At 38.9% G+C, this 21037-nt stretch overlaps 1 protein-coding gene across 4 annotated transcripts; it reads right to left on the reverse strand.

Annotated features, from left to right (window-relative positions):
• Nucleotides 1-2166: 2166 nt before the first annotated feature.
• Nucleotides 2167-21004, reverse strand: mpp7a (MAGUK p55 scaffold protein 7a). 4 transcript variants are annotated; one of them, XM_088283167.1, is made up of 20 exons: nucleotides 20740-21004; nucleotides 10973-11139; nucleotides 10715-10833; nucleotides 10524-10601; nucleotides 10255-10335; nucleotides 9996-10127; nucleotides 9814-9895; nucleotides 9277-9362; nucleotides 8987-9061; nucleotides 8480-8676; nucleotides 8340-8404; nucleotides 7726-7746; nucleotides 7596-7610; nucleotides 6936-6968; nucleotides 5506-5676; nucleotides 5358-5438; nucleotides 5055-5148; nucleotides 4716-4824; nucleotides 4442-4585; nucleotides 2167-4124 (listed from the first exon to the last, which is right to left on the reverse strand). In XM_088283167.1, exons 2-20 carry the CDS (start codon nucleotides 11007-11009, stop codon nucleotides 3945-3947), a joined length of 1800 nt encoding a protein of 599 aa, XP_088139293.1. In that variant the 5' UTR covers nucleotides 11010-11139; nucleotides 20740-21004; the 3' UTR covers nucleotides 2167-3944. The 4 variants fall into 4 exon arrangements, with proteins under 4 accessions (XP_088139293.1, XP_088139294.1, XP_088139295.1 ...); XM_088283168.1 differs by lacking the exon at nucleotides 7596-7610; XM_088283169.1 differs by lacking the exons at nucleotides 7596-7610; nucleotides 7726-7746.
• Nucleotides 21005-21037: the final 33 nt, after the last annotated feature.

Below are 21037 nucleotides of genomic sequence, written 5' to 3' on the forward strand. Positions count from 1 at the left end.
CCTTGAGTCTCCGACAAAACTCCAAAACATCTGGGTAAAGATGCTCGAGATTCTTGAAATTAGGATGGAACAAATGTCATGATGAGACACTAACGGGTAAAATTAAAGCTAAACTCAGAATGTGTTTGCGCATGAATGCAACAAAAGACAATTCGTGTACGTTTTATTTAATAAACACACAGTGAATGTTTTACCATCTTCGTCTCATTAGTCGGTGTCGTTGCTGACTCAATCCGACAGGAAATGGTCACGCTCAATCCGGCATAAATCCTTCATGTTAGGCTAATGCACAAACATGCAGCCAGGAAGTTATTAGCCGATCTGGTGAAATCATTGTCCCGATCAAAAGAGATCCATACGCAGTGTTTCGTGTGAACGTAGCTCATCTCCTCCACAGCTGTGCATGGCTTAAACACTCTCCACTTTTAGTGCTGTGCTGGGGCTGTTAACTTTGATAGAACATGCAGGTACAGTTGAGGAAAAACAATGTTACTTTAATAGGGTTATTAAAAGGGCACCGTCTTTTACAAGTTGAAGATGGAAATGTGTGGAAATGGGTAGGCCATAATTCAAAAAGTTTATAACCCAATGATTCCCAATCAATGTGGCGTAGCATGTTCATGTGCCGTATATATATATATATATATATATTTTTTTTTCTTGACTGACAAACTGTTGAAATTCTGCGTCACATTGTTGTCAGAAGGGTGTAGCTAGTGTGCTCTCCAGTTTTCTATCCATCCATTTCTATATCCTGTGCAAGGTCCGAGAGGAGATTCAAGCCCAGAACCTTTCACTGTGTGTCAGCGGTGCTATCCACACCGTCCCTCCCACCAAATAATTTGTCCAAATGTAAACAGTGATCTTTGCACCTGCACATATCCTCGTAGCATCATCAAAAAAGACACACAACTCTTAACATGTTTTGTTTGGAAACATGAGCACCTTGAAGTAATTGCCTGAAAATGACTTAGCGTAATTGGTGGTCTGGCTTTTTATTTTGTCTTCAGTAAATTTCCAGGCTTCAGTTTATGTCGTTTTATAGTAATGGTCTAAAAGGGTTTTTTATTCACATATTTACAATATTTATATGACTTTATCGTAGGAATGGAACTTGAGGTATGCCAATGACCCCTGAAGAGAAAAAAACTGCAGCATTAATTTACATCACGTGGGCATAATGTGAAAGTTGCATTAGACTTTTAAACAAGTCAACAATCTTTAGTCATGCTAAAGATGATAGTCTTGGGGCTCCGAGGACACTGTCAATGGCCACAATGTAGTTGACTGGTGCAAATTATGAGACTTTAGCACCACCTAGTGGCTATATTTTATAAGGCAGGCAGGGCTGGCCCAGAAAAAGTAACACACGAATATAAACAAAATAGTTGCGCAAAAAAAATATTCAGAGATGATTGATATGACATATGAGATGAAATTACTTCGAAGTGACTTAAGTACCAAAATGTGAATGTTAAAAAAAAAAACTGCTGGTTAAAATCCTTGCATGTCTGAATGCAGAATGTATGCTACGTGTATTATCATACAGAATGACACAGCTACAATTACAGCAAAATGCACACAACCATAAGAACATAATTGCAGCGTATTAAAATGTGGTAAAGGGGAATATTAATTTGCACATAAGCAAACATTGGACCTCCAATTCAGTGGTTTGTGCATAATTGAAGAGTATTAAACTGTGGCTGAGGCCACTGTTCACTGACATGACATTTTTGAAATGGAAATACAAGCTTCAAGGGAAAAGCAAATTAAATATACCCCCTAATGCTGGTCATTTGGGGGGGAGGGTTTTCCTCTGGAAAAACACATTGTTGAATAATGTCTTCCTCCTGCCTCAACACGCCACTGCCAAAAATGTCACCACGTCCATTCCGATTAAATGGAAGGCTGCAGGGACAGGGTTGTGTTTTCAGGCGCGTGCCATGCAGCTTCTCACTAACAGATGTCTGATGATTTACGAGGGATTGGGCTACTGATGACGACGAGCAAGTGGGTCAAAGCTAGAATTTGTTGGGGTGGCAAAAACATTTAAGATCATATATTCAACTATTTGTTGCGGACAACATCAGCAAAGCATGACATGTCCAAAGTTACACTTCCCAATTGTTCTCTGGCACAAAAAAAAAAGTCAAGCCAAGAAAGTTTGAATGGTTGGATTTTCTTTTAATAGAAAATGTAGCCAATACCCGGTAGAATGAGCGATATAATTCTTGAATGTACATATGCAGATATGAAGACGTGACTCAAGGTCCAACAGGGCAACATGAAAATGTGATTACATGTTCCTTTAGTTTAAACGGATTATTGGGACAATTGAACAAAAAGAAAAGCTAAAAATAAATAAATACAAAAAAAGTCCCTTACAAACCCATGTGGGGGGGGAGTCCGGATGTCATCCTCCAGCTGAGGCTGTTAAAATACCTCTGATAACATACATTTAATCCAAAACTATGACGAGTTTAGTTTAACTTTTAAAGTTTAGTACAAACTGGCACGTAAAAAGCCTTTTCTGCTCTGAAATAAATAAGCAAATATAAAAGCGAGTGATTTAACAGATTTGCAACAACTATCCACTTTCATCATTAAGGTCACAGGTGAGGTCAATTAAACGAATGTGCATGTTTTTAGGTTTTGGGAGCAATTTTATGTAAGCACGGCATATGCAGCGAAAACGAGCTGAGGACGAGGCACAAACGCCGTTCTGACAACATTCACTTGAAGTTCTAACAACTGTGTGGTCCTTGAAGCTGCTTCACTCGTGACATTTACAAGAATATGTTCTATGCAAGCCCACGAGTCGAAACATGGCATTCTGATGATAGAAATACTGTGTTTGTGAAATATGAGTTAGGCAGTAAAAGCCATTTTTTTTTTTTTTTTAGCTATGTCAGTGGGGCAGAAATTATGTCATGTTTTTTGACTGAAAAAAACATGACAGTTGCTCAAGCTAACGACCAACCATGGATCAGCTTCAGAAAACAGGTGAGCCAAGATTGGTCATTACCTGAGCTCTGAGCTACTGTGATCGCATTTTCAGTCGACGGAAGTGACAAAATGGCCGCCCCTTGAGATGGATTTTGCTGCTAAATTCATATTCCACAAATGCGATATTAAACAGAATGCCTCGTTGAAACTAATGTAGGCAATTAGAACATATTATTACAAATATTTTTGGGGAAATTGAGGCTATGCAAAAAATGGAAAATCAACCATACAAAAAAAATGGCTTGTGTGAGGACAACAATGCATCAACAACAAAAATAGTTACTCAACAATTGAGATCATGTACGTTTTTTGATCTGCATATAAAATATTTTTTAAAAAAAGTATTAGAAAATATATTACTTTTTTCTGAAAAAAAAAAAATTATTAAACATACTGCCCTTTACGAGAATGTACCAAACGGTGTTTAAAAGTGGAAATAATTTCATAAGCATAAAAATATAGGAACACAGCCTCACACATTTCCCTCCCCCCTTTGCATACTTTTACAGACATGTACATGTAAGTTGTCAAACCAAGAAGAAATGTGACACTTCCTTTGGTTTCTAATAGTCTCATCTTTCAAACATGCTTAAGGAAAGGCTTCTGCTTGGTGCTGCTGCTGCTGCTGCTGAAGTGCGGGCAAGGTTGTCAGTACTGTGACAGTGTCCAGGCTCATTCAGCATTCAGCTCATCCGAGGCTACAATCTTGCTCAGTGCCCACATCGTTGAAACAGCCTCAACCCAAACTGCAATCATCTTAGTCGTCAAAAGAACTGAATCGAGACTTTAGATTAAAATTAATACAGATTCCACAAATTGCATTTAGCTGCATTTATAGCACAGCAGCCTGTTGTCGTCTAATCTTCCCACAAATCAACCTTTTAATCCAATGCCAAAGCCTTCATGTTTCTAGTTCTTGTTATACAGTCTCGATCTCAGGAGTGAGTCCAACTAACAGGAACCCACTGTGCGTCCATCTCCACTTTCTTCAGTGTCACACGCAGCTCGCCAAAGGCTTCCGAGAGGTTATCGTTGACGATGACCTTGTCAAATAGATGTCCATACTGATTCTCCATGGTCTGAGCGCTTGCCACCATCTCCTCAAAGTCCTCCTCCTGGGGAAGGTGTGAAAAGAAGGTGAGGAATAAGCAAGCAAAAATAGCAAAAAGGCAACTGTGCAAAGCCGTATTCAAAGTATGCTCTTGTCTTTATCTCTACTCATGCCTTTGTGTAACTGCTCACTCCTCCCCTCTCTGCTGGTTTGTTTGAAACAATCTCAATCCAAATTCCGACACACTCCGCTTTGGCTTCCCTTTAATTAGCATGGTAGCTCAAGACAAAGCTAACGAACTACCATGGTCGTATTCCGATAGATAATTAATAAATTGCATTAAATTTTTCTTTAGATTAAAAAAAATGAAACAAAACTCACCGAAAATGACTTAGCGGATCCCTTATCATCCTTGCCTGATATGACTTTTGCGTTCATTCTCGTCTCCTTCAGTCTCTCGATCGAAGGAGGCTTCACGAAAACGACAAATGGCTTAAACTCCGCTGTCCGCAGGTGCTTTAATGTCTGGAGGGCAAAGAAAAGCGACTTGAAGTGCAAGGCCACAGAAATGATGTAAACATGTGTTATGTGCGGCAAAAAAAAAAGATGAGTCGAACGTAAGAGGAAATCGAGAGGAATGCTTTGGGCCACTCACATGAGGCTGGACGTCCAACAGGCACACTTTGTTCTTGGAAAGGACTGACCGTATTGAGTCGAAACTTGTCCCGTAGTAATTCCCTTTGTACTCACCGAACTCGATGAACCTGAGATGTGAGATGGGAAAGAGGACGATAAGAATATAATAAATAATAATAAATCGAGGGCCTCTATTCCGATTGCTGCGATATCCTCAGAATTGCTATATAAAAGGAAGAACTTAGTCAAAGTAATTTATCATCTATCGACTCCACATTTCATATTTCTTTGTTTGCAAATGTTTTTGTTTTTGTAGCGGTTTCCTTTGTGTGGCGACGTCTGCGACAGGTTTGCTTACTTATTGTTGTGAATATCCGTCTCAAAAAGATGTTTTGAGACAAAATGGTATTCCACACCATCATTCTCCAGGTTCTTCTTGGGCCGACTTGTGTCTGAGGGAGAGAGAGTCAACAGGGAGCTAAAATATAATCACTTACGATATTTTTAGACACGTGTGATTTTTTATTTATTTTTTTACATGAATTGTTTTCATTTTTTTTTAAGTATGTGACTTTCTATGATGGCATCGAGCCAGAAATTATTTTTTATTTATTATTCCAAACATTGTCTATAAAGTAAAAACGGATTCAAGCCAACTTACGTGGGATGGTCACACTGAAGTGCTGTGGATCCGAAATCAGAAGTTTCCTCTTCAGCTCATTCAAGCCAACTCCCGATGGTCCTACAGAAAGGCAAACATACGGTTGACCACCTGACTAATAACCCCCATCAACCAGCACATAACTTACCAACTAGAATGACTAGCCGGTGTTTCGCTCTCCCCTGCCTCTGATATTTTGTGACCTCCTCATAAGTGGGAACATCAGCAGTATCATAGATTTCACTCTTCTTCGACTCGTACATGGACTTGTTGGTCTTCTTGTCTTTCCTGCTGAGACGGAAGCTTCTTCTGAACCCAACTATCATCATCAAAATGAAGAGAAAGAAAAAGAGGAAGGAGAATTTTAAAAATGTGAACGATAAATCCTCGATGAACTGAAGTAAACTCACATGTCTCTATCCCTGTTTGTGTGCCAAGAAATACAAGCAGACTTAAGTCTGGAGTTAAGTGGTTTCGATGTTCTGGCCAATGCATCCATGGTTTTAATGTCCAATACCACAAATTGTAATATAAAGCTCAGTTGAGGATAATCGTTGGCTTCATCAAGTGCGACCATTACCGTCCCAAAAGTGGATAAAAGCATGAACAGCGCTTTACGTAATATTTAAATACAAACACTTGGCTTGATAGAATAAGCAAATAGTTTGATTGGTCATAAAAGTCGATGAATATGGAGGAAATAGAAATTAGTTGAGGTTCAATGTAAAAAGTAAGGAACGCAATTGGGAGAGGAATCTGCTGACGACAAGAAAGATAGTTAAGAGGTAAGTGAACACTTTCAAGACGAGAAAGAAATTATTTGATTGACATCTAACAATTTTTGCTCCATGTTAAGGGCCACAGTGAATGCAGCTGACTTGAGATCCGGTGGTCGCCCGGGTGTGACTCAATTACAGGCCACGTAGAGACAACACACATGTGATGAGTGGACAACTATACAAAATGGTAACTGCATCTGTCACGAGTCATCAAAGTTAAAGGTGAGTATACATTTTTTTTTGTATTACATTTTTGTGGCTCCACTGTATACGGACATTATGGGTGCTGTACCGTATTTCTCGGAATATAAGGTGCATTTAAAATCCTTTAATTTAGCCTTCTGTATGGATGTCGAATTAAAGTTGGATTAAGTTTGACTCATTTGCCGTACTGGTTTGTTTCTATTAATGTGCAATAATGCACCTTATAACCCGGTGTACGTTATAACCCGGTGCGCCCTGAATATGGAAAATTACCAAAATAGCCCAAGTCATTGATTTATAGTCGGGTGCACTTTATAATCTGGTGTGTTTTATAGTCCGAAAAATACAGTCGTTAATAAAATTATGCGTATATTGCAGGCTTAGTCAAAAAGTGTCAGAGAATACAGATACTGCAGTTCTGACGATAGCCAATGCAAAACTTGCGAAGTGAGGATTTTCACTATCGGGAAAGTAAACTAAAATATTTCAAATGGCAAATTGAGACAAAAAAAACCCCAGAGTATTTGTTGTTATTTTCACAGTTAGAGGAATACATAGGAAAAGGAGTACGAAAAAAGAAGAATAAATCTCTCACCTAGACGGGATCCGCTAATAAAGTCAGCATCCTCTGGTGATGAGAAAAGGAAGAAAGAAGGTGCCAGAAGAGAGGCATATTATCGTATTGGAAGAGAAGCGTCAGAAGGGACAGAAAGAGGGACAGAGTCCTCCAAAGTGGCCACTGGGTTGTTGAAAGAAACATTTTTTTGTGGTTCCAGGATTCAAGACGACCATTTCCTAGTTCATTGTTTCACAGGTTCTAACGAGGCATCTAAATTACCCACAACTATCACATCTCCAAACATAGAAAACGTCAAAATCTCTATCACTAGAACTAAAAAGTGGTATTTGCTCATCTGATTGTCTGATAATGAATGTGATGTTTTACTAAAATTATCAAATGATGCATTTAGATTACTGAAGATAAAAAGACATGACCAGTGACCCAGAGAGATTCTGTACATAATGTCCTATAAAAATTGTTCATGAAATATGAAGGTTTGCACAACACAAGAGGATAATAATACATTTATAATTAGTTTTAGCGATGTAAAAAAAAGAAGCGAAAAAAAAAAAAACTTAGATTTTCTGAAGTTAGATTACAAGATTTTTTTTGTTCTATTTTTCCGATTCCATGACCACCGGAATATAATCACAATTACAACCCTATCCAAATGAGGTGTTAGTGGCGTTGTACCTTCAATTTCCTCAACTGTGAGAAACAGCAAATGAAGCAAGAAATGAAAATGAGTAATGTTAGTGAAAAGGCGGAATTATAAATTGAACAGAAAAGAGTTCAGAGAAATAGAAAAGAGGGAAACACCTACCACAATCTACAGCCACATCATCTTGAAAAAGCAAAACATACTATCAATTGCCTGTTCGAAGAGTCATTTTAATAACCCCCCCCCAAAAAAAAAAATATATATATATCATACACCTAATCCCAAAATATTAATGTATATTAATATAAATGGTTTAAGATAAGGTTGATTATGAGAAATTATTGATTTATATTGTCTTGTTTTGGAGGGCGGGGTTGCCTCACAACTGTTATGGAGTCTTGTTGGGGTTTTGCTTTGATATCTGATTGGCAGGTCTAGGCATGTTCGTCTAAAGAACCAAAAGTTATGTGGAACTTCTATGTAGATAAAAATCATTGCAAACAAAGTTGATGTTTTGTTTCCACGTGGTCATGAGAAATGTTATAGAAAAGGGCATTGCACAATTGACAGACTTTTAACTTTTTTATTTTTTAATCAGAACGGCTTTGGTCAAATGGCAAATTTAACTGGATGATGTCCATCACGACCCTAAAAGCAAAAAATGGATTCCATCCCCCGATTTATTTTGTGTTCATGTGAGCCATACAAAAAAATGTGGATTTATTTATTTTATTTTTTTTTTTTAAGTCACACATTTATTGACTGGAAAAACTTACGGGATCGTCGAATTGAAGACCTGTGGAGTGGAAGAATTGCAGCAGGACTTCGCAAGGCAAGTCTCCTGAGAAATAAAAATTAATTAAAAAAAAATACAATTAATCAATTTTAGGGCAGAGGTGTGCAGAGGGATTCTCACCTCTCTTGAAACTGTTTGGATGGGATTAAGCCAGCACGGGGATTGGCATCCCCTTCATGTTTGGCTTGCCACCAGGTTGCGTCATCTTGGCTCATTATCTGAAGGATGGAACCCTTTTTGAAGGCGAGTCCGGCCTCCCTACATGGGATGGTTTTGTCGTCTTTTGGCTCATAGTCAAAGAGCGCCTTCACAAACATCTGGACAGGTGGAGAAGGGATAGAAAATATGTATAATAATATTAACAACCGTAACAGTTTGCATCTTAAGAAATGACAGGAGACCAATTTTAATAACTCATTTAATGCCAGAAATGTTCGCTAGGAATATTGTGTTATAATGCTACAAAAAATGAGAACTATGACGAAAAAAAAACCGCTATGACGTATAAATACGTCTTCGGGAGGCAAGGACTATGTTTTCTGAAAACGTTTATGTTTGTCTTATGGATTGAATGAGTTAATAATTTACATGTCAGTCAATGCAATAATTGAATCAGTCATGGCCCACCTTTGGCTCTTTGAGCAATACATCCTCCTTGATGGCAGGAACAACTTTAAAGGTAATGGCCCCTTGTGATTGAGCCTGAATAATAGGAGAGACAAAATAGATGCAGTCATGTGACTAATATATAGGTCATTTGAGGACTGTTCTCCGGGAAAATCTAAAAAGACAAAGTCACTTATGAAGATTCATGCAAGTGGTCAAAGCACAAAAAATATAAATAAAAATAAAAAAATAGGGCTCTTATTTCGGCAAAGGAAATTGAGAAGTCCAAAAAAAAAAAAAAAAAGTCATACCAGAATACGAATAATTTCCTCTGGTTTCTTGTCATCCACAGGGATTCCATTGACCTCCTTTAGCTCATCCCCGACATGTATAAGGCCTGTTACACAAAATGAATTTGAGCACATTATTTCAGTGTGTCCCAACTTTTTTTTTTCCGCCGCGGACCGGTTTGTTCAAGTCCATAACTTTTGTAGACCTGCTAGCTTGTTATTATTAGCGTAACGCGACAATTAGCATCTTGACATGCAAAGGTCCATCATAGGTGGATGTCATGGAAAGAAGCCAATCAGTTTTCAAAATAAAATATTTTTAAGCCTTGAATAATATTTAGACTAATATTTTGTTATTGTCCTATTAGCCATAAAAAAGTTGAAATGTCCAGAGAATTGTTTTAGGTTAGCTACACCTGACAGTGTAATTATCGTGCATACCAAGTATATGTTTCCACAATATACATGAATGAAAAAACAATGACAATGCCGTATCTCAATGCATAAAATCAAACACAGTTTTGAAAAGTACAGGAAAATGTAAGAATTGAAACGAACCACTTCTGTCAGCTGCTCCTCCTTTCATGATTCGGGCCACAAGGATGGCTCCTGTGAGATCATCCTGCTTTATCGTAGCTCCCTATGAAAGGTGTGAAAATAAATGAACAATAATTAACAATGGGACATTACTTTTGCATTAAATAAAGAAAACGTTTAAAATGATAGAATGAGTTACTTACAAGGGGCTCCTTGTTTTTAACTAGTCTTATGATCTTCACAGAATCCTCATCATCGTTGAGGTCTTCAGGCATTGGAGGTAGTTCAGGGTCATAGCTTTTTTGTGCAACTACGTCATGGACTGCCAGAAGGCTCTAAAAAGCACAAGAATACATCCATAGCAAGAGGAAAGGATCAAATATAGCAATGACATAATGATTTCAACACTTTTTTTTTTTTGTAGAGAGAGTTGTTGGCTACTGAGCTAGTAAAAATCCTCACCTTCAAGTGGGGCATGGCCAAAAGCTTGAGAAGCTCATTCACTTCTGTTACATCTGATTTCCCTTGAAGCTCCTCGGACAACTAAAAAAAAAATTTAAATTAATCAAAATAAATAAATAAATAAATAAAAGGGGTTCTTCTTTTATAACCTTTTGAGAACTGTACAGTACAGCACAGTACTTCATTTTTGCTAGGTAATGTTACTCAAGAAATTAGTTGAATGACTTTTTTGGAGCTGGACTAGCATTTTAACACTTTCAACAACTTACTTGAGTGCACAGACTTGCAGCATCATTCAAGACAGGAGTGGGTTTGCTCTCTTCATAATGCTGCAGTCGTTCATGAATCTGAAGGGACAGATTATGTTTATTAGTAGGTGAGAGTGTCTCATGGCTAAATTTCCAAATGGGATAAAAATGTCTCATCTAAAATGCAAACAAAAAATATTCCTCAATTTTACCATGAACAGTGAATGGAGGCTTTTCTCCCCAAACATGCCCTTGAGGAAGTTGCTCTCCTCTGGCTGGTTGGCATGGGGCTTCAGTTTTGAAGGTAACGCCGCGAGCAACTCATACAGCCCTGGAAGTTAAGAGAAGCGTGGTGATTTTAAACTTGAGCTCAACAGGAGCATCTTCACTGCTTTATAGAAAGCATGCTACAATAGCGTCACTCAAGCAAAACGTCTTTGAGATTTTGGGCTATGGGATGTGTTTGATACCTGGCTCGTGGCCCACTCCGGTGGTCAGGGCAGGCATGGCTCCTGCCAATTACCACCCCTCAGGCTGTGGAAAAATGGCCGAGGGAGGGGCAACAGGGTTGTGAGCTCCTTAGCAGCTCTCCCTAAAGACCAACTGCATTTGCGGACAGGTTTTATGCCATGGAAACCTGTAAGAGAAGACATAAAAAAAAAAAAAAATTAAAATAAATGTTCGAAAATCAAGGTATGGTAGAAAGTGCTTTGTAGATTGAATAACAGACAATGCAAGAGGTTGCCGTTAAGGCATGCTCCGTCTAGTCTAAAAGGTACACCGGAAGGTAACATGAGCAGTGCGCTTTTTGTTGCATGGAAAGAGGAATGACTCTCTACTCATGTCCAATATCATTATGTTTTTTTTTCCCTTTGAGGACACCTTGTAATGGACAGTGATGGTACAACGGAGGAATATTTTAAAAGGCCACAAAGAATAAAAGATGGGCATAAAGGAATATTGACTCCGTTAAAAAAAAAAGTCAATTCAGATTATAGAATTTGGGCATTCCATGTCGCTAAAATAAACTGGTCTGCTCACTTGCCAGACATACTCCTCTCCATCCAATCTGAGGTCTTAAAAAGACTCTACCACCATCTAGTGGGTTCATAACAACAAGGCAACTGCCAGGAGAACAGAAAAAAAAATTCAAAAAAAAATATTTTAGCACCCCTTGAAACTCCAGCAGCACAAATTGTAATGATTTATGCATTTTTTTAAACTTCTCAATGTTAGCAATGTATGTTTATCCAGCCACATAGCAATATAATTACATTTACGGTTCTTTTTATCCTGATGTTCCATATTAATAATCAAGTATTAATATAGGAAAAAATCGGTGGCCAGATTAAAAAAAAAAACAAAACAAGGGAACGGTTGGAGTCGACAGGTTGATTTAAGTTTAACAATGAATGAACTGAGAGCAACAAAATCATAACAAGTACCGCCATTGTTGACATCAAGGTGTTTTTCCCTTGTATTCTGAGAGAGCGCAACCAGCCACTATGGTTGAAACTGATATCCTTATCACATGACAGAGGCCTGTTAAAGGGCACCACTATCTCACTTGGAACATCTCAAAGGAGTAGTTGGCTTGAAGTAATCCGTCATCTTCAAAATCTGCACATTCACTCACCTCTAATGGGTTTATCTCCACTAATCCCAATTGAGACGATAACCCACATGAAATACGGTTGCTCAATTACACTTATGAAAATAATTTATGTATGCCACGGATTGTAAGGTTTTACACGTGTAACTAAAGTCAATCGTATCATTTACTGTTAATGAACACCATTCTTATCTTCACAAATGTCTTTTCCCGTTTCGTAATTGTTGAAGTTCATGTAGATGTTCATTCATGTGTTACTAATCCTTCCACTTATCCGACCAATAAGCACATCTCGTCAGATGTGGGGCACTAAGAATATCTCAGGTCACTGAATCTGGAACTCGATATATCGGGTGTGAAACGATTCGAGGACGGTTTCATTTTGAAGTGGAACGATTTGATTCGCTTCAAACTAAGCAAATTGATATTTGTTGCGTATATGTTTACAGAAGTTACAGAAATTAACTTCTTTTTACACTTTACAAGCAAGAACGTTAAAAAGTAAGATGCATATGCACCAAACCATGTTTTCAGCAGTACGATTGTTGCGTGAACAAATAATGAAATCTTTTACAATTCTGACTACACACAGTCATCAATAATGTGCCAATGATCTTCTGGCGTAACAAGATTCTGTGGTCACAGAAAGAGGTGTGTTCTATACAATAAAGCAACAACGCAAGATCAATCAGGCGATATCACAAAACAAGTGAGACGAGAGCCACAAAAAGATCATCTCAGATATGAATATCAGGGGAATGCAGTTCACAAATATAAACATGATAACAATCAGGAAAACAATATTGGGAGGCACAAAAGAACACCTACCAGATCATGTTCTTCCTGCAACTGAAATGCAGCTCGACACGCATGTGCGGGCACACCCACTCAACTTACAGTGCATGAAAATAAAATCCTCCCATACAGGAAGTGGCCTGCCCACCAGGTACAACTGATTACCTGATCAGACCTGAAAGGCAAGTTCCTCTCACAAAAGGGCCTGCAGATTTCCACCTTCTATTTACTTTTATTATCATTTCATTATGATTGCAAACACAAAGATAACTACTTGGACATTGTCAACAAATGTTTGTGCAGTTTCTACTTAACAAACTCCATACATGAGCCTTTTCACATCCGTTCTTCAAAGGAAAATTCTGAGCTAACAGAGTTAAAATCCAAATAATAACTATGACATAAGGAGGTAAACATACAGTAATGTAGGACCTAAAATAACCGCTAAATGGAGCTGTCACAATAAGATCTCTTGACACACAATGAATGCGTGTGCTTTGGGCAGCCATGTGGGGGTGGTCATAGTACTGGGAACAGCTTTTGTAAAAATGTTTTAAGTTTATTAAAAAACTAAATATTGTCAAGTATATAGAATGTGAGATTAAATCATAAATGTCGCGTTGCCATCCATTAAAATACATGGGAGTCATTTGTGACCTTTTTAACCCGCAGGGAGGAAAATGCAGAGCAAGTTGCGCAGCATCCTTGTTTTACACCTACTCCCCTTCTTCTGGTTTTCATACAAGAACAGCAGCTCTTTTGTCTCTCACTGACCCATTAACAAGGAGAGAAGGCCACAGTCAGTGTCAGTCACCACTCATGCATTCCTCTCACACACATTCATAGCATGACGGGTTGACAGAGAATTCATGGCCAAATTTCATTCATCCCAGTAATAAAATAAGGGAGGGTGGGCTCGTTATCATATTATGGCAAATACGAATATTCTTGAGAAAAAAAGGTGCCGCGCTTTATTGTTTTATTTAAATAGTTAGCACACTCCTTGTCTATATACTGTACGCATTGTGACATTAATCTGAGGATAGTGGATTTCTGCAGCAATGCCGGACAGGGAGAGAACAGCAGGTAGCCATAAGCCTCACTAATCTGCTTGTCTATAAAATGTCAGCGTTGCTTGGTAGCCTTCATGCTGCCAACCTACTGTATTAATAGAGTGAATTACACTACCTGTGGAATGTACAGATTTGGATGGGATGCAATTTATCTATTCACCTACAGCGCATATCGTTTTGCCTAAAAATAGGTTATTTTAGATTTTAATACAGTCGTGTAGTTTTTCTGTTCTTCTCTGTTCTGACATTAACTCCTCCATTAACTCCAAGGGGGGGAAGTCAATCACTTCAGTTTTCTCTCTGTCTCTGAACCCGTCATTCCAGTACTTCAAACATTTGAATTTTCTTTATCTATTTTAAATCTCGACACGCCAAGCCAAGCACAGTCTTCCCCATTATCACGCCAATCTTTACCGGGAAGGAAGCCAGATGTAAATCAGTGACAGCTCGACCATTCGCCTTTACCAAAAGCATTCCAAACTGATGATGATCCTCAATGCAACTTTGTTCTGATTCAACCTCTTTTTGCATGACAGAAATCCAAAGGAGGCCTCTTGGGGATCACAAAGTGAAAGTGGGTGGGTATAACTGATGTGCTTAAAGTTAGGCTCAGGGCTTAGCAGTCACAGAATAAAACTCGAGCATAACACAGAAAACAGCCAGAAAATTCGATACATTTTGCTTCAAAGTCGGTTTAAAAAACAAAATCCTAGGAGCGACAATTATATACAGAGCAGATGACTAATGCATAATTTTATGGAATTTTCCACACACTTGCTTCTATGTTTCCGAGAGATCATTTTGCAACCATGCATTCTTAGCCCTGCACTACGTTTCTCCCTCAAATGCGGAAATATGATCCTCAAGGGAATTATGACAAAAGTGAGTCATAATGACCCAGACCTGACCCTTTCAAGACACCCTGACACAGATGGGCTGCAGTAGAGGGCAGCTGTGCCCCTCCTACATGCAGCATTTCTGGGGTCCTTAGAAAAAAAAAAAAAAAAAAGTTTGAGAACGCCTGTGCAAGACAACCCATTGAGTGTAAATGTGGAAACGGACGTGAGCAAATAGTTTATCACCGCTTTAAATACAGTAATCTGGGTTGGTTGCTAAATGGTTTTCAGAAGGAATGCAGTGTTACAACACAAGAGGAATTGTTTGAACGTCGGGAAAAATAATTTCTGTTTTCACTGGGTTGTTGTGTTAACGCGCCCACAACGTCTCATCCCTTATGGAGACCTTCACAACACAAGATTTGTGCGGCAAGAGACAAGCATCTTCTTTTATGGTCCTTGAAGTTCACGCTAGTTGAACTTTGACCTGATGATAAACACTTTGGAATGTGTTAACACCTGATACAGTGTTAACAAAGAGACAAGATATACCGAAGCTCGCACGGAAATGGGAAGTTTAAAAAAAATAAAAAAATAACAGGATGAACTGATGGCATAAAAGGCAGGAAAGGGAATGTTTATCTGCTCAATGTCTGAAACAGAAGGCCTCTGTCTGTTAGCACACCAATTAACACATTCCACCACCTTTTCATGCAGTGGACATGATAAACTGAAAAACAAGGTTGAGTTGTGTGCATGTGTGTGCATGTAACCCCATTTCCTGGTATCCCTTCATCATTTGCATGGGCTTTACATAGGTTGCTAGGAAATTGAGAACTGTCACGAAGAGGGGGCGAAAAAAAAACAAAAAAAAAAACAATGCAGCAATTGTCCATCCCTGAATTCTGCCCCAAAATCGAAATGACTAACATTACTTAAATACCGCAGGTCTTTGGTTGACAAAACCCCAACAATGAGCTGGAAAGGGCCATCTGGGGGGGCGAAGCGCAAACAGTTTGAACGCCAAAAGTTCATCGCATATTAGTGGATTTGCGACTTTTGTGTCGACTTATGAGTCAGCAGCCGAATAAATGTCAAGGGGGAACTCACAAAACACAACAACACAACCACACTGTTACTTTCAAACCTTAAAAAGTGAGTAAACTGGAATTTCTTGTTTGCATGAGGAGCAGAATCATGGAAAAGCGTGAATATTTAAAGCTATACTTAATAATATTTAAAATAATTTTTTTGCAACAAGGGGAAGCATCGATCCACAGCACCATTTTCCACTTTGTGTCAACCGTTTTACTCTGATTTTAAGGTGTTTTCTTTTCCTTTTTAACAGATTTTTCTATAGGTAAAATGCGAGTTTTGTTCACACACACGAATCTCAGAATTTCTAAATGATTGGTGTGTTGTACTCAGGTTGACATGACCACGCCAATTATTACGTATTATGACAAATGTCACATGGCTAGTATTTTGAGAGAAAATTAAAAGACTGCAATTTTTTCCCCTCTTCAGTTCTTTATAGTTACTGTAGCTGCTGCTTCCACCAATATATTGATATTGCATAATCACAGAATAGCGTAATTATTGTAATTATCATTATTGTTGGACAGCCCTATGATTTCTCTCTCTAACACAAATCCAATCTATAGCCTTGGTTGCTTCGAACATATTCTAAGGTGCAAATAAGTGATCCTCAAAGCAATTTCAACATTTACTAATGCAATGTAGAGTGCAGAACATTTTGCTCCCACTTTTCTGACCTCATTTGAGTGAGACTCTCCCTGACAGGGAAGCAACTGAGGCTAACACGGCCCTACCAGCGACACTTGTTTATTTCTGTGAATGATAACTGATGACTAACACTAAGCCACTGAATACTTCATTACACAACAACTCATTCACTGGTCAAGTTTATGGCTGCAGCTGGCCACATCACTCGGAACTTCTGATATATTTTCCACACGCCATTAAGCCCAGCTGACCTAGACGCAACCTTTGGTAGATACACGGACATCGTATATAAAATAACTGGTATCAGTTATACACTATGCGACAGCTGCCAGATAGGGCTTGATAAGGATCGGTCCAAACAAGACTGGACGACAACTTGCGAGAGTTTTAGAGATAGCGTGCGGGGGGGGGGGGGGGGGAAATACATTACGCACATGAAGGCAGAATTTTGGAACTGTTAGGCTCCTGTCATGGGGAAGTGAAAGATTTTAATTTCAAATCAGTTGTTTAGTCTCTGATTTATTTATTTATTTATTTTTTGCCATATCAGGTTTTTTCTTTCATTCAAAACAATCTGCACAAGCCTTGAATCTGTGACTTTATTGTTGGCGACTCATGGCGGTCTCAAGGAATGAGATACATCATAGCAGATTGCAAGAAAAAGTATTGGGACTGGTCCAACTGACGGTTGTGCACGTCTTGATTTGCAACGACAAGAAATGTTTGGTTGAAGTCGCTGCTGCCAAAGGAGACGCAACCAGCTATTAAATCCGAAGGTTTACATATTTTTTTTCTGTATTCCCGATACTCCCGTACACTGGCTCAGTCTGCATCATCGTTAACTAAATTCTCAAGCTTCTTTGCGCTCTCAAAGAAATCTTTCCCGGACCATAAAGGCCTGCCGATGGTCACTGAAAATAGCAGTGAAAAAAAAAAATAGCAACTTTTGTGTGTATGTCAAGAGTCACTCAAGTGTAAAACGAGAATTACGGTACCATCAAAACCTGAGCTTTGTCATTTTTAGTCTTTGTACACACTCATTTCCACCCTGCTGAATATACCCAAATGTTGAACATTTCATGACATGATCAAACTTTGTATCACTACAGACAACCCAAATGAAATGACTCACTTAAAAATAATCTGACTTCAATTTGACCACCACCAGAAATACTCAACTTGAAGGTACATCCATAGGGCAAACTCATAATTAGTGGCGAGGTAAAGACAATTTGAAAGAGGAGCCAGCTGTTTTATAAATATAGGCACTGCATAACAGGCAACGGAGAATAAAGTGGTGAGTGTAGAGACAAAAATGTTTAAAAGAAAGACTCATGAGGTACACACAGACAGTAGTCAGACAATAGACAAAACCAGGACTTTCAGAATGTGGACAAACTGTCAGTCAAAGAGGCGAGCGGCATAGAAAGAAGCGATAGGAGACATAGAAATTGTCTACAGAGCAACAAAAGACAATCCTTCAGATGCTATACATACACGACGGAATTTAGGCCATGAAGGAGTCTCAGCAGACTTCCAAAACTACATGCCACTGACGAAAATGCCCTCGGACAAATCGGCACTGTTTCGAGGGGCCCTTGATCTCCATGATCATGAATGAATCATAAAGCACCCAACATACAAAGATTAGCGGTTTTCTTCGGTTACTTTGAGTTTAGCTTCGGTCACAGCGAGCCGATAAAACTGTCGGGTCTCGGCCGAAACGGTTACAGAGATCGCGGCCGGAGTGTGGGGAACTGACCGGCAAAAAAGGGTCAAGTGACCAGCTCTGCTTTTTTTCATAGCATTTTGAAAAAGCTTCTGGAAATAAATCAGTGACATAACAATGTGGCTTAGCGCACAATGGAGTACTGCAGCTATTCCCAGTGGCAATATTCAATATTAGCCAAGTGGTAAACGTTTAAAGCCGGATTATAGTTGTTCCAAATACATTACGACAAATAAATTAACTCATTCAATACCATTGACGGCTAAATACGTCAAAATTCTTTTTTTTTTTACTGGGCTGGTTAGTTTTAATAAACTCTTAAGTCAATTCTGCTGACCTGCCACAGGATACTATAACTGGTTTCACATCCCAGACCTTATACCTAACAAACAATAACAGCGTCAGTAACAGTGAATTTGTGAACATAAAACAAAAATATGTGCTCGTTGTAAACAAAGTGAAGGCATAGTGTGTACCGACAGAAACCCTACACCTTTTTGTGGCTGGCAAAGGCATCACTACCCGTGTTGTTCATTCACTGTGACCCCACCAAGAACATTACCGGACATTAATCTCTCTGTCCCTCAGTGGGAGTAGGCTCACAATTTCATTGTCGACTCGCACCGGGGGATTAGTTATACCACGGAGTAATACGGTGATTAAGCAGGATGGGTAACCGAATGGATGGACAGATGGACATGAAACACACTTAATGAAAACTAGTGAATGAATTAATGAAATGTTCTTTGAATGAAAGTGTGTGGATGCAACATAATTCCTCCCCATCCTTCCTGTGTAAGATGCTCTAGTCAGTTAATCATAATAGACAATGCTAATGATAATCCGATTTTTCTTTGCTTTCCCGGGAAGCATGTGGAATCTATTTAGAGAAGTTACTCATTAGTACTGCAGTCTTCACATTTCATATGTTGCCTTGTTTAGAAACTGTCTGGCACCACAGATGTGTGGAACAACTAAACTAATTTACACAAGGTGCTACAGTTAGTTCTGCTTTTCTCTTGTTGGTATTGATTGGTAAATCCTGATCCGGTTTGTGTTTCCCGCTAGCCGTGTAACTCCAACCAGAAAAAAACAGCGAAGGGGTACTGGTAAGAGGGGGCAGTTCAGCCAGGCTATTTTAGGACTGTTTACGATGGAAATGCAATAAAATACTTACTGTACAGCATGGTGCAAATAAGGCTCGGAGAGAGGCCAAAGCCGCCATCTGACAAACCCACTTTACTGTGCTCTAGTCTTTTTCCTCACTTTTGCACAAGAACTACTGTATTCCCGCAGAAGCTGAAATCTCATAGAATTCCGAATTCCCACATATCACTCGGCCAAGTTAGTGACCCTCCAAACCGGGAATAAAACCTTTGGAATGTGAGCAATGTCTGGAGTTTAGGAGACACCTGTAGAGACAACCAAAACATTAGGCAAATCTTGGGCATTGTCTGAGCCACTAGATGACCTCCTTCCTAAATGTGTCTGCCCCTGTTTCTGTCTGGTTCCCATCATGAACGCAAATGAGACGATGACAGTCCTGTCAGGTATTAAAAACAATACGCATGGAGAGAGTAATTGCTCGGGCTGGCTTGCCTTGGGGATCCGAAAAAGTTCAATTCAAACATTCAAGTATAGTTTTCTCGCTGATGGAAGTGTCATTCTCTGTCTCACAACCACACACAACCTCATGTCATTTCATCGCATAATTAAAAAACTAAAAACAATACTCAAAACAAAGCGTGCAACAAACGGAGGGAAAACGCTTCAGAAAAATAGCTTATTGTCTTTAATTGTATATTGTTACAGATTAAAGAGAGGATTGTATTCCATTTTACACAAATCAGACAAAACAGTAAAAACGGTGTATAACAAACCCGCATGGATTCGGTTTTAATTATTACATACGACCTCAAAGTATGTAAATGACTGAGTTGGGATGTGGGGGAGGCTGACCAAGTGCAGTTTTCAGCGCTTGTGGTTTGGCTTGTCATGCTCTAGTCATTACACTTGACTTTACTGGGCACAGTTATTTTGTGAAAGTACCTTTTACTTCTGCATTGTTACAGTTTTTTTTTTTGCATATGTATGTGAGTTAAGGGGTGTGTTACAATGTAATGTGTTTGTATTCTTGGTCTGAACACATATGGTCACCTGCCTTTATAGGTTAATTCGCATTAAAAGCTTATATAAATAAAGGCACGAATGCTTATGAGTGGAAGTTCGTCTTGTGATCTTACTCATGTTTTCGCATCAAGTCACCTTGTTTAAAAGGATGACGTTAAAAGGGTACGCATGAACATCTAAAGTTATTTCCTTTAAAACAAATCAGCCCGTGTTAAATGATTGCGACGACAAACATATTCTCAAAGCGACTTTGGCTTTTAGGAAGATATTTGGGATGGGGAAATCATAATACAATGTACAATGCTGCAATACTTACTTTGCATTTGAGATCTGAGTCGAATGGGTTCTTGCTATCCACGGTAGAGTCCAACCATTGTTTTGTGAAGAAATCTAAAACTTTTCAGTTTTCACTTTTAAAAAAAATGTGCTTTGGTCCTTCATAATTGCTTTTCCCACAACAGAGCGACGCGGGTATCTGCTAAAATTATCTTCTAAATCGTTCGGTACTGGCCGTGGCAATCCAAGAATACAATTATGTTCCGTTGCTGATTTGGAAGCAGTTGATATGTTTAGATCTTATGGTGTGTATCGAACACGGAGAAATTACGCTGATC

The sequence above is a fragment of the Idiotropiscis lumnitzeri genome, chromosome 19, assembly GCF_059441095.1.
Source record: "Idiotropiscis lumnitzeri isolate Australia: NSW breed Sydney's pygmy pipehorse chromosome 19, RoL_Ilum_1.0, whole genome shotgun sequence".
Classification (NCBI taxonomy): domain Eukaryota; kingdom Metazoa; phylum Chordata; class Actinopteri; order Syngnathiformes; family Syngnathidae; genus Idiotropiscis; species Idiotropiscis lumnitzeri.

Bases quoted from the DNA above. Each gene is read 5' to 3' on its own strand.
- mpp7a (XM_088283167.1), bottom strand. From the start codon at position 11,009: ATGCCTGCCCTGACCACCGGAGTGGGCCACGAGCCAG. The intron at 10,336-10,523 runs GTAAGTTGTTGA...TTTTTTTTTTAG, and splicing joins CTGCAAGTCTGTGCACTCAA to TTGTCCGAGGAGCTTCAAGG. The intron at 5,677-6,935 runs GTGAGAGATTTA...TGATGATGATAG, and splicing joins TATTAGCGGATCCCGTCTAG to TTGGGTTCAGAAGAAGCTTC.